The sequence below is a fragment of the Oncorhynchus masou genome, chromosome 12 (assembly GCF_036934945.1).
Source record: "Oncorhynchus masou masou isolate Uvic2021 chromosome 12, UVic_Omas_1.1, whole genome shotgun sequence".
Lineage (NCBI taxonomy): Eukaryota > Metazoa > Chordata > Actinopteri > Salmoniformes > Salmonidae > Oncorhynchus > Oncorhynchus masou.
Genome location: NC_088223.1, coordinates 35866648 through 35879316, shown reverse-complemented (window position 1 = coordinate 35879316; position 12669 = coordinate 35866648). Strand labels below are relative to the sequence as shown.

At 41.6% G+C, this 12669-nt stretch overlaps 1 protein-coding gene across 1 annotated transcript; it reads left to right on the top strand.

Moving 5' to 3' along the window:
• Positions 1 to 961: 961 nt before the first annotated feature.
• LOC135549944 (zinc fingers and homeoboxes protein 1-like) lies at positions 962 to 8181 on the top strand. Its single transcript, XM_064980347.1, has 3 exons — positions 962 to 1285; positions 1858 to 4644; positions 4877 to 8181. Exon 2 carries the CDS (start codon positions 1988 to 1990, stop codon positions 4628 to 4630), a length of 2643 nt encoding a protein of 880 aa, XP_064836419.1. The 5' UTR covers positions 962 to 1285; positions 1858 to 1987; the 3' UTR covers positions 4631 to 4644; positions 4877 to 8181.
• Positions 8182 to 12669: the final 4488 nt, after the last annotated feature.

Here is a 12669-nt window from a genome sequence, read left to right as displayed (position 1 = left end):
TCAACACTCTTAGTTGTTGCAGAAATTGACCCACTATGCGGTTTACTTTCTGCATCTATGTCATAGCACTGAGTCTACCTTTTTAATTGCAAATTATTAAAGTATGTATGACTTTTTGATTTCTTTATGGGGCAATTTTATCCTCCTTTTCCAACATTTCACATCAACATTATTATGGGCCTTTAGGATATTTGAGAAGGGGTTAGTTCTTCTTAAGATTATCTACATAATGAGCCTCACGTAGCCGACAATACCTGCTTTATGATGTACTACAAACCCATGGCAGGATTAGACAGATGGGTATACAGATAAGATTTAGTTGGGTCCCAGCCCATGTGGGGGTGGAGGGGAACGAGGGAGTTGATGTACTGGCTAAATAAGCACTTAGTAGTTGGGATATTGTAGTTTCAATGAGCAAGGCAGAGGGCAAAAAGCCTGATATGGACAGTGATGGTGCAGAGATGGCAGTGGAATATAGATACTAAGGGCAGAGGAAAGTTGGTGAGGGGAGGATAGGCTATTTTTACAAGATTAAGGGTGGGACACAGCTGGTTGAAATAAGACTTTAAATGTGATAGGAAAGCATTCAACAGGAATGTGTGATTACTGCCAGGAAACAGAGACCGTGGAACATGTATTGCTACATTGTTTTTTAAATTTATTTTTATTTCACCTTTATTTAACCAGGTAGGCTAGTTGAGAACAAGTTCTCATTTGCAACTGCGACCTGGCCAAGATAAAGTGGGCAGTATCAGAGGAAGAATTAGATACAGGACATTAATTTAAAGAGTATATTGAGTAGAACGTCAATAGATATAGTATAAAATATTTTATCTTATTTAAAAGCAACAAGGCTGGCCCACACTCCAGTACAGTAGGTGGCGTTAATGCACCATAACGTTGAATGCCAACCGCCAATAAACCCCACCGAAGAAGAGGAAGAAGGGGGGGGAAGAAAAAAAAAAAAAAGGACTATCGTTAGATTCGATGAGCCGTCGGTGTCTACATCTAGGCCGGTTTAAGTGCATGAACAAACCAAACAAGGTGATGTTTTGTAGGCAAAGGAAAAGGGAGTGATAAACCAACCGAATCTCGGTGCATTCAATATTCTGCGTCTATGATAACAACAGATGGACTCGTTGCTCCTGTGGGCCACTGCCGGAGTCGACAGTGCATTTGTTGGGGAGGGAACGACTGGGCAAAGGCGGAAGACGGCGCATCAGCAGTCAGATTGGAAGCTAACTGGTTGTTGCAAGATGCTTATAAGCGACAGTTCTCTACACGGGTAGGTAATACAATGAACACCACGTGAAGGTAGTTTTACACACGTAATAGTTAACATGAATAAGATTTGACTATCATTTCCCACATTTTGCTAAATACTCCCCCCCCAAACAGAAAAATACGTTCACTCGTGACCGGCACAAGTGACAGATGAATATTATTTGCAGTGTGACTGACTGACAAGTTGGTTAACAAACTGGTAGTTAGCAGACTAATGATACGATACAGAAGCATTAGTACTACTACATCGATTTAGGAATAAAATGTATTGTCATGCAGTTTTCTCAAAGCATTTTGCTTTGGGCCAGAATGCATATAAACAGCCACTTATTAATAGTGTTTCTGTGGAGCGCTTGCGCTATTTGAAGACTTCGATTGTGAGAGTTTTTAGTATTGGCAGTAGAAACAATGTAGCGACTTGCAAATGTATTAGTGAAATGAAACTTTCTATACATGTCCCACCACACCTACAACAATCTGTTAAAGGACACTGCAGTAGAGGCCCCCCTCTTAAATATTCTAGTAGATAGGCATTCATGTTTAGACCTTGAATTTTTCTCTCAATTCTTGCAGGATTTAAGGATAAGTCAACTTTGAAGTTTGAACTCCTGAAGTAACCTGCATGGATCGACAAGGGCTGAACTAAAATTTTGATTAAAAAAATATAAATTTATATATTCAACACAAGCACAGATAAGACACAATGGCGAGCAGAAGAAAATCAACAACGCCTTGCATGTTCCCTCCCGTTGAAATGGTGGATTCAGACCCTGACATGGAGGTTGTTACAGAGGGAGATGAACAGACTGACGAAGGGGCAGCTAACTGTCCTGTGGAAAACTCAACTGAAAGCAACCCGAGTGAGGAAGACACACAGGCCATGGACCACTTCATTAAAACTATGGACTCGAGTACAGCAGAAGGAGGTTATGAGTGCAAGTACTGCAGCTTTCAGACCTCACAGCTCAATATGTTTACCTTGCATGTGGACACTGAGCACCCAAATATAGTTCTAAACTCATCTTATGTGTGTGTTGAGTGTGACTTTCACACCAAGAGGTATGATGCATTGTTGGAGCATAATGCACGCCACCACCCTGGAGAAGACAATTTCACCAGGACCATGGTGAAGAGCAACAATCAAACCATCTTTGAGCAGAGAGTCAATGACTTGACCTTTGATGGCAGTTTTGTTGAGGATGAGGACACATCCTGTAAGGGTATTGCCCTAAGCAAGACACCAATCATGAAGCTCAAGAGTAGGGCTGAGGCCAAGAAGTTTACAGGGTCACACAAAATGGCAGATAACAGTGTCATTAAAGTGCAGAGTGATGGGGAAGAAGAGAGAGAGGAGGTGCCCCCCCCTCCTGTCACCCCCACTGTAGTGGCTGTGTCAACCCCTCTGACCATTCAACCTATTCAGCAAAGCATAATGGTCAACAGCCCAAATGTGCTCCAAATAAAGACCACCAACTCCACCACAATGCTCCCTCCAGGGACATTGGCTCAAGTTCTGTCTGCCTTGCAGAATCAGCAGACCTCCCAGACCCAGCTCCTCATCCCGGTCAGTAGTATCCCCACATACAATGGGGCCATGGACAATAATGTCCTGCTGGTCAGTGCCTATAATAGGTTCCCTTACCCATCTGTGTCAGAGATCATGGGTCTAGCAGCACAAACCAAGTTCACAGAGGAGCAGATAAAGGTGTGGTTCTCTGCCCAGCGGCTGAAGCACGGTGTGAGCTGGACCCCAGAGGAGGTGGAGGAGGCCAGAAGGAAGAAGTTCAACGGCTCAGTGCAGGCGGTGCCACAGACCATCACTGTCATCCCAGCCAATTTTGCTACAGCAGCCAATGGCCTGCAGTCCATCTTTCAGACTTGTCAGATTGTAGGGCAACCAGGGATGGTTTTGACTCAGGTAGGGGGTGGCAACGCTGTCCCTGTGGCCTCACCCATCACGTTAGCTGTTGCTGGGGTCCCCAACCCCAGAACCAGTGTCAGTAAGGTGCCAGAACCCTCCACCTCTGAGACCGCTTCTCCACTCAGTACCGATTCCCTGGGAGCGCGACCCAAAAAATCCAAGGAGCAGCTAGCAGAGCTGAAGGCCAGTTACCTAAGGAGACAGTTTGCCACTGAGGCAGAGATCTCTCAGCTGATGAAGGTCACTAACCTCACCAAAAGAGCAATAAAGAAGTGGTTCAGTGACACACGTTACAACCAACGCAACTCAAAGGACCACCAAGGCGTTGCCTTAAATGACATTTCAGTCAACACCAACAGTAACGATGGCAGCAGCAGCACAGCCATTGTGATCGACTCCAGCGACGAAGCCAGTGAATCCTCTATCACAACCCAAGGGCCCATCTATGATCCACGGATCAAGTTCCGCCATGCCTTTCCTGACTTCACACCTCAGAAGTTCAAGGAAAAGACTCCGGAGCAGCTTCTGCTTTTGGAGTCCAGCTACCAGAAGTCTGACACGCCAGGCGATGAGGAGCTAAGTAGGTTGAGGATGGAGACTAAACTGACCAGGCGAGAGGTGGACGCCTGGTTCTCTGAGAGGAGAAAAATGCCACTGGACTCTGATGGCACAGAGGAGCTAGAGAGTGAAATGGTCAAAGTGCCTTCCTCTGGGCAAGAAGCTCGGACGCCATCCAGCGGCCGGAAGATAATGAAGAAAACCCCAGAGCAGCTCCACGTCCTGAAAAGCGCCTTTGTTCGTACCCAGTGGCCCTCTGCTGAAGAGTACGACAAGATGGCCAAGGAGAGCGGGTTACCCAGAACCTACATTGTCAACTGGTTTGGAGACACCCGCTATGCCTGCAAGAACAGTAACCTGAAGTGGTACTACTTGTATCAGAGTGGAAAGGTTAACGAGGCAATGAATGGAGGTGAACTTAAGAAGAAGCCACGGAAACGCTTTCGTGGTTGGTCCAGGAGAACGAGGCGGCCATACCCCTGCAAACAAACACCCCCTACCATCAAAGTCAAGACGGGTAAAGATATTTTAAAGGAGCACTACCTCAAGCATAAGGTCTTAAATGAGAAAGATTTGGATGAACTGGTGGCCAAGTCCAGTATGAGCTATGAGCAGGTGCGGGACTGGTTTGCGGAGATCAGCAGGAGGGAAGAGAAGGGCCTTGACCCTTTCAGTGAGGGTAAAGAGGAGACACACGGTGACAGTGAGGGAGAGATGGAAGTGAAAGAGAAAGGGGATGATGAAGAAAACGACATTGCCAACAAAGATGATGAAAATAACAATGATGAAGATGAAACGAATGACAATGAAACCACGGAAGAGCCTCTATGTTTCAAGCAATCACAGTCAGAACCAGAAGATCAGTGATTTAAAAGGTCCAGGTGAGTGATGACAAGGATGTGAAGAATGAGTACATTTTCTAATTGTAAAGGCATTTGTTACTTGTGTGTCCTGAATTATTATTAAATGTTTTTAACATGTCAAGATCTTTCCTCTGAATTTATCCTAATACAAATTGAATTAATTTTGACCTTGATTTCCTCTTTATAGTCAGTGAGGAAATTTGCACACTAATCTCATGTTTTCTTAATTATGATGTTTTTGCTCCCACAGAATTTTCATTGTTTGCCTACAGAAGAGAAGAGATGGAAAACACAGGTGAAATGTACCAAGTGTTTTGGTGTTAAACTGCGTGGACCAACCAGGCAGAAAGAAGCGAGAAGATGTATGATGCCAAATAATTTTAGCAAGGGATAATATACTGAACAAAAATATAAACGCAACATGTAAAGTGTTGGTCCCATGTTTCATGAGCGGAAATAAAATATCCCTGAAATGTTCCATATGCACAAATCATCAAATCAAATGTTTATAAAGCCCTTTTTAAATCAGCAGATGTTACAAAGTGCTTATATAGAAACCCAGCCTAAAACGCCAAACAGTAAGCAATGCAGATGTAGAAGCATGGTGGCTAGGAAAAACTCCCAAGAAAGGCAGGAACCTAGGAAGAAACCTAGAGAGGAACCAGGCTCTGAGGGTTGGCCAGTCCTCTTCTGGCTGTGCCCAGTGGAGATTATAAGAGTACAAGGCCATTAAGGCCAGATCGTTCAAATGTTCATAGATGACCAGCAGGGTCAAATGATAATCACAGTGGTTGTAGAGGGTGCAACAAGTCTGCACCTCAGGAGTAAATGTCAGTTGGCTTTTCATGGCTCGTTCAGAGGTCGCGACAGCAGGTGAGGGAGAGAATCGAAACAGCAGGTCTGGGACAAGGTAGCATGTCCGAGGAACAGGTCAGAGTTCCATAACCAGGGTTGAAACTGGATCAGTAGCACGACCAGGTGGACGAGGGACAGCCAGGAGTCATCAGACCAGGTAGTCCTGAGGCATGGTCCTAGGGCTCAGGTCCTCAGAGAGAGAGATGGGAGCATACTTCATTTCACACAGGACACCACCCCCCCCCCCGGCACAGACTATTGAAACATAGATACTGGAGGTTGAGACCAGGGGGTCGGGGGACACTGGGCCTGTCCGATGATAACCCCGGGCAGGGCCAACCAGCCAGGATATAACCCCACCCACTTTGCCAAAGCACAGCCCCACAACAATAGAGAGTTAAACAGACAACCAACTTACTGCCCTGAGACATTTCTGAGTATAGCGCACAAAGATCTCTTCCACCGCACAAGCCCGAGAGGGTGCAAAACTGGCTTACTTCTCTCAAATTTTGTGCAAATTTATTGACATCCCTGTTAGTGACCATTTCTCCTTTGCCAAGATATGCCACACCTATCAGATGATGGATTATCAAGAAGCTGATTAAACAGCATGATCATTACACAGGTGCACCCTGTGCTGGGGGAAAATAAAAGGGCAATAAAATGTGCAGTTTTGTCACACAACACAATGCCACAGATGTCTCAAATTTTGAGGGAGCATGCAATTGACATGCTGATTGCAAGAATGTCCACCAGAGCTGTTGGCTGATAATTGAATGTTAATTTCTCGACCATAAGCCACCTCGTTTTAGAGAATTTGGCAGTACTTTCAACCAGCCTCACAACCACAGACCGCGTGTAGCCATGCCAGCCCAGCACCTCCACATCTGGCTTCTTCACCTGCACGATCGTCTGAGACCAGCCACCTAGACAGTTGATGAAACTGAGCAGTATTTCTGTCTGTAATAAAACCCTTTTCCCTTGTGGGGAAAAGTACTTCTGATTGGCTGGGCCTGGCTCCCCAGTGGCTGGGCCTATGCTTTCCCAGGCCAACCTATGGCTGCATAGTCATGTGAACTCCATAGATTCGGACCTAATGAAATTATTTCAATTGACTGATTTCCTTAAATGTACTGTAACTCAGTAAAAACATTGAAAATGTTGCCTGTTGGGGTTATATTTTTGTTCAGTATATATATATATATATATATCTCTTACATTACCTTAGTTGAAAATACTATTTGGTTTTCTGGGATATTTTAGTAATATTTTACCTTGCTATCTTAACTAAATCCAAGACATTTAGATGGTAAATCCTTATTTTTTTCTTGTAGGTTATGTAATAACTTTTTAAATCGTAATAACGTTTTTAAATCGTGAAATTGTGTCCAGGTTGAAGGGAATTTCAAAATGTTTTTTCTTTGATGTACTGACAAACGTTTTTTTAAATCCCACAGTTTTATGAATATTACTTAAATCAGTGTCATCTGTTTTTGGATTGTTTTAAATGGAATCAGTGGTTCTACAAAACTGTTTTTATATGTGTTCAAATAATTTGTTTGTCTTAAATGACAAAATATGGAGTAATCCAGGTTAATATTCTGGTCAGTTTTTTGGGGTGGGTTTCTTTGTATGTTGGTTTTCCAAATGAAAAAGGCATGTGTGCTGTCATTCAGGATTTAGTAAACATTACCTCAGTCTTTTAAGCTATGAGTGGAAGACAGTGACTTTGTTCAATTTAAATGGGTTTTAAAAATACACATGATACAGGTTCATTCACAGTTTGCTTGAGATGGCAGTTTTTTCTAAAGTAAGTAACTTTCAATGCATAGTTGTACTTTAAAGAAAAATACGGGTTAAAATCTTTCAGGTGTACAATGACAACGATATAGGGTGAAGATACCACAAGCACTTGGTATGGTTCCTCTTTTAACGAGAGCCAATTTGACTTTAGTCAACCTTTTAACTTTTCTTCCTCTGCTTATCTTCCTCTTATCTTGTAGGTCTATACTCAAATCTGGATGTACAGGTTTTTATACGCAACTATACATCAAAGAACAGTCAATGAGGAGATGGTGAATTATAAATTATTGTTTTGCTTCTCTATGTTTTCAGTAATGACAAGGACCCTTATGAATTCTGCAATATGGTATAAGCCTGTTGGTATCCTTAATTGCTGTAATATGATGATTAGTTGATTAGTATTATTAGTTTATTTATTTATTATATCTTACTTTCGTGAATACTTTGCCAAGAAAATGTATTTAGTTTCAGACCAGTGCTTTTGCAGGTAAGAAACAGATTTTCAGTCATCATTGTCAAGCTATAGGAAAAGTGCAACTAACTCTGTTAGCCATTGAAATCAACCACAATACTAAATTTACCACATTTTACAGTTGGACAATACATTTGTTTGTGACATGCTTGTTATTAGAAGTGTGGAAATCCATTGCCAATGCAAAACACTGCCACCGGATTTTTTGACTTCTGTGCAATTGTTGTTCTATCTTCTACAAACTCAACTTGAGTCATGATGCATTTGTGTTCAACATTGTATCATAACTGACATGCCATTTCAGAAGTCTTTACGCAGCAGAAGACATTACGCAGCAAAAAAATACTTGTCTGAGGGAAATATGATTTAATATGATTGAATGTCATTATTTGAACTTTACATCATTAAATGGCAATATTTGTCAATCCAGTTGTATTTATACCACCTGATAAGTTTATTAAGAATAAGCCATGCTGAGGTAGGTTTATTAAGAATAAGCCGTGCTGAGGTAGGTTTATTAAGAATAGGCCATGCTGAGGTAGGTTTATTAAGAATAAGCTGTGCTGAGGTAGGTTTATTAAGAATAGGCCATGCTGAGGTAGGTTTATTAAGAATAAGCCGTGCTGAGGTATATTTATTAAGAATAAGCCATGCTGAGGTAGGTTTATTAAGAATAAGCCATGCTGAGGTAGGTTTATTAAGAATGAGCCGTGCTGAGGTAGGTTTATTAAGAATAAGCCATGCTGAGGTAGGTTTATTAAGAATAAGCCGTGCTGAGGTAGGTTTATTAAGAATAAGCCATGCTGAGGTAGGTTTATTAAGAATAAGCCGTGCTGAGGTAGGTTTATTAAGAATAAGCCGTGCTGAGGTAGGTTTATTAAGAATAAGCCATGCTGAGGTAGGTTTGTTAAGAATAAGCCGTGCTGAGGTAGGTTTATTAAGAATAAGTCATGCTAAGGTAGGTTTATTAAGAATAGGCCATGCTGAGGTATACTTTTCCAGGAGGTGGAGCTATTTGCAATGTTATTGTTTTTCTAAGCCAACATTGAATAAGGTAAGCCAGAATGGGATGGTATAAAATTTGAAGTAGCTTTGACTATAATTTAAATTGTTGTCCTCCGTCCTACCAGTGTTAAAATGATGGAGATGGGGTAGGGCAGGGTTTCCCAGTCAGTCCTGGGGCCCCCCTGGGTGCACGTTTCACAGCTGTTTCATAAAACTTTGGCTCTTTGAATCAGCTGTGTAGTGTTAGGGCAAAAACCAAAATGTGCACCCAGAGGAGGCCCCGGACAGACCCTGGTGTAGGGGACTGGATTGGTAAAACTAAAGTACATTTTGCGGTCAACCTATATTCTATTCATATAATTCATTATTTTATGTCCAGTGTAATTCTGGGGGGGCTAATTTACCAACTGCACAGTTGGTAAATTAGATTAACCAGGCATAACTGAAAACTGTGAATTGGAACAGCTACATTTTCATGTAGTACAGTACTGTAAGTGTGGTATTGGGCCTCACTGGAGATACATTTACCCAAAGAGAAATGTCCCGCAGTGCTGAAACTCACAACAACATTTTTGTTGGCAGGCTGAAAATCCCCACTAATATGTATTGCCTTGCTCATTGGGAGCCTGCTTGATATTTGGCCATCGAAGAGTTAATGTTAAAGAGAACCATCCAAATCAAGGGTGTGACCTGCTGTGGGCTTCCATCCTAATCAGAGAGAGGGGAAGAGAGAGGGAAAAGAAAAGTAGATATGCCAGATTTTTTTAAAGGGTGTCAACGACCAGCAATGAGATAGACAAGAATACAATACCCTTTCTCTACTGACCCAGATATACATACCCAGGCAGTGCTAAGTAAATACGTATGGCAGCACGCTCTAGTCTTGGCAGCAGCTGCATCTGTGTCAGCCGCAGCCCTGCATTTTTCCCAGCGATTACGTAGCAGAGGGTGTGCGGGGAGAGCGCAAACCAGTCTCTGGTGCTCACTGGGTCATGCTAAGGACGACTCTCCCCCGGTCTCCCCTCCCTACCCCACGCGTCTGCTGCTGCAGCCCGAGGTCCCTGCTCACTGCGTCCGCCTACATATCAAAACGCCTGGCTGCCTGCTCACATGATGCGGCACGCTGCAAATAAAGCATTCCCAACGTCTGTCGCACAGCGGTCTGCAGTGCACACAGTTTTTTAAATCCAGTTAATCCCCTATCGCCCCCACCTGGGATGTAGCCTATATGTTACGAATACAGAACACAGAGTTCTTAAAAATAAAAATCAGGGGGTAGATCAGCTTAAATATTGCAAATAGATTGTGGCTTCTATCAATGTAATTGTCTACATCATTTCAAATCCCACATATATATTTTTGGGTCAATAGTTTAAACACACTGACTGATTACAGGGTTTTTCTTTATTTTTTAAAACTATTTTCTACATTGCAGAATAATAGTGTAGACATCAAAACTGTGAAATAACACATGTAGAAACCAAAAAAATGTTAAACAAATCAAAATATATTTTATATTTGAGATTCTTCAAAGTAGCCACCCTTTGCTTTGCACACGCTTGGCATTCTCTCAACCACCTTCATGAAGTAATCACCTGGAATGCATTTAAATTAACAGGTGTGCCTTGTTAAAAGTTAAGTGGAATTTATTTCCTTCTTAATACGTTTGAACCAATCAGTTTTGCTGTGACAAGGTAGGGGTAGTATACAGAAGATAGCTCTATTTAGTAAAGACTATTGGAAAAGCATTCCTCATGAAGCTGGTTGAGAGAATGCCAAGAGTGTGCAAAGCTGTCATCAAGGCAAAGGGTGGCTACTTAGAAGAATCCAAAATATAAAATTTATTTTGATTTGTTTAACACTTTTTTGGTTACTACATGATTATGTGTGTGTTATTTCATAGTTTTGATGTATTCACTATAGAAAATGTAGAAAATAGTAAAATTAAAGAAAAACCATTGAATGAGTAGGTGTGTCCAAACTTTTGACTGGTACTGTACATATGTTTTTAGATATTTTCCTTTATTATTTTCTCCTAACCATACCACCCCTCCCCTAATTAGAGTAAACTTATGGACAACAACACTTTAGGCTTCTACTTCCAGTTTATACATACTATATACATTTTATGGACACAGTATATTTTACAATAGTTATCTCTTGTTTGTTTTTAGTCCCATCCTTCAGCTACCCCCAAACACTCCCATCTATCTTTGAAGACCATTCAGTTTTGATTCTATTCTATTCTATTTGTCATATATTTTTCAACTGTGCTGTTTTACAAAACTTCTGAAACTATATATATTTTACGGACACTGTATATTTTACATTCGTTATCTTGTTATTTTTAGTCCCACCCTTCAGCTCCCCTCAACCACTCCCTGTAATGGTTTTCCTCCTCTTCTGAGGAGGGGTAGGAAGGATCGGACCAATATGCAGCGTGCTAAGTGTTCGTCATTTTATTAAAATTAAACTGAACACTACAGTACAAAGCAAACAAAAAGAACAACCGAAACAGTTCCGTCTGGTAACTAATACAAAGACAGAAAACAACTACCCACAAATCATAGTGGGAAAACAGGCTGCCTAAGTATGGTTCTCAATCAGAGACAATGATAAACAGCTGCCTCTGATTGGGAACCATACCAGGCCAAACACAGAAATACAAAAACATAGAACAACACATAGAATGCCCAACCCAACTCACTCCCTGACCAAACTAAAATAGAGACATAAAAAAGGAACTAAGGTCAGGACGTGACACTCCCATCTGTCTCAGAACACCATCCAGTTTTGACTTCTATTTGCCATATATTATTCAACTGTGCTGTGATGTTTCACAAAAGTTCTGAACCTTTCTATTCTCATAGTTTCTACGGATTGTAAATTAAAAATAAATATGTTTGCTAAGAGTATTATTATATTATTGATCAATTGATTATGACCATTCCTGAACCTGCGACCAAAAACAAGCTACATATGAACAGTAGCAAAAAAAAAATCTAATGATTCTGTTTCTTCGCAGCTAAATCTGCAGATCTGGGATGGTTGTATCCCCCATAAATAGAACATTCTCTTGGTTGCAAGAATTTTGTATAATCATTTAAATTGAAAAACTCTTGTAAGTTTTGAAGCCGGCATCGTTTTGTGTATCAGTTCATAAATCAAATGCCATGGAATTGGTACATCCAAAATATCTTCCCCAACTATTTTGCAATATAAATGGCACATCTGTAAATTTTTTGGTCCTTAAATAAAACTTGTATACTTTTTTATTTATCACAATTATCTTTAACCAATTTTGGTGTTTAATGCAGAGCCGAACAACAAGTTCCTTACTTTCACAGTTCTTTACTGGGCTGAATCAAACCACGTGAGCGACTGCTTTGAGTGACACAGCTATGGCAGTGTCCAGAGATGCCCCTCCCCTGCACTTGTCCTTACAATACCCTGGTTCACAAGGCAAAGGGAATTCATGCTGTATTGCTGTTGACAGATATACCATTAGGCCACCATCTCTAGACTCCCAAACAGTTCTGCCCACGCACGCCACTCATCAGACCGAATCCAGTCTGTCGTCTCATATTTGTCTTTGTCTTCTGAGTTTGAAACTGGGGTATGATCCAGGGTAAAGGGTTCACTGCTGAACAGAGTTCTGTTCTCAATGTACTGCGCAGCACTGCTGAGCCGAGCCTAAAAAAACTGGGCTGAAGACACCACAGATGGATCTCCCTGTCTGAAAAGGGGGCTGTTACACAATTGAGGGCATTGAAGTCTGAAGTGTACAAAGAACGTATTCAAGCAGTGCTTTATTTTTCGGCCAGCATGTTCTGTTTAAAATCACATTTGCCATCTGGTGGCTGATGGACACTGTTCTCGGCTGCATCAGTTTCTTACCTGAATAAGGC

Coding starts and splice junctions, on each gene's coding strand:
- LOC135549944 (XM_064980347.1), top strand. CDS start 1,988: ATGGCGAGCAGAAGAAAATCAACAACGCCTTGCATGTTCCCTCCCGTT.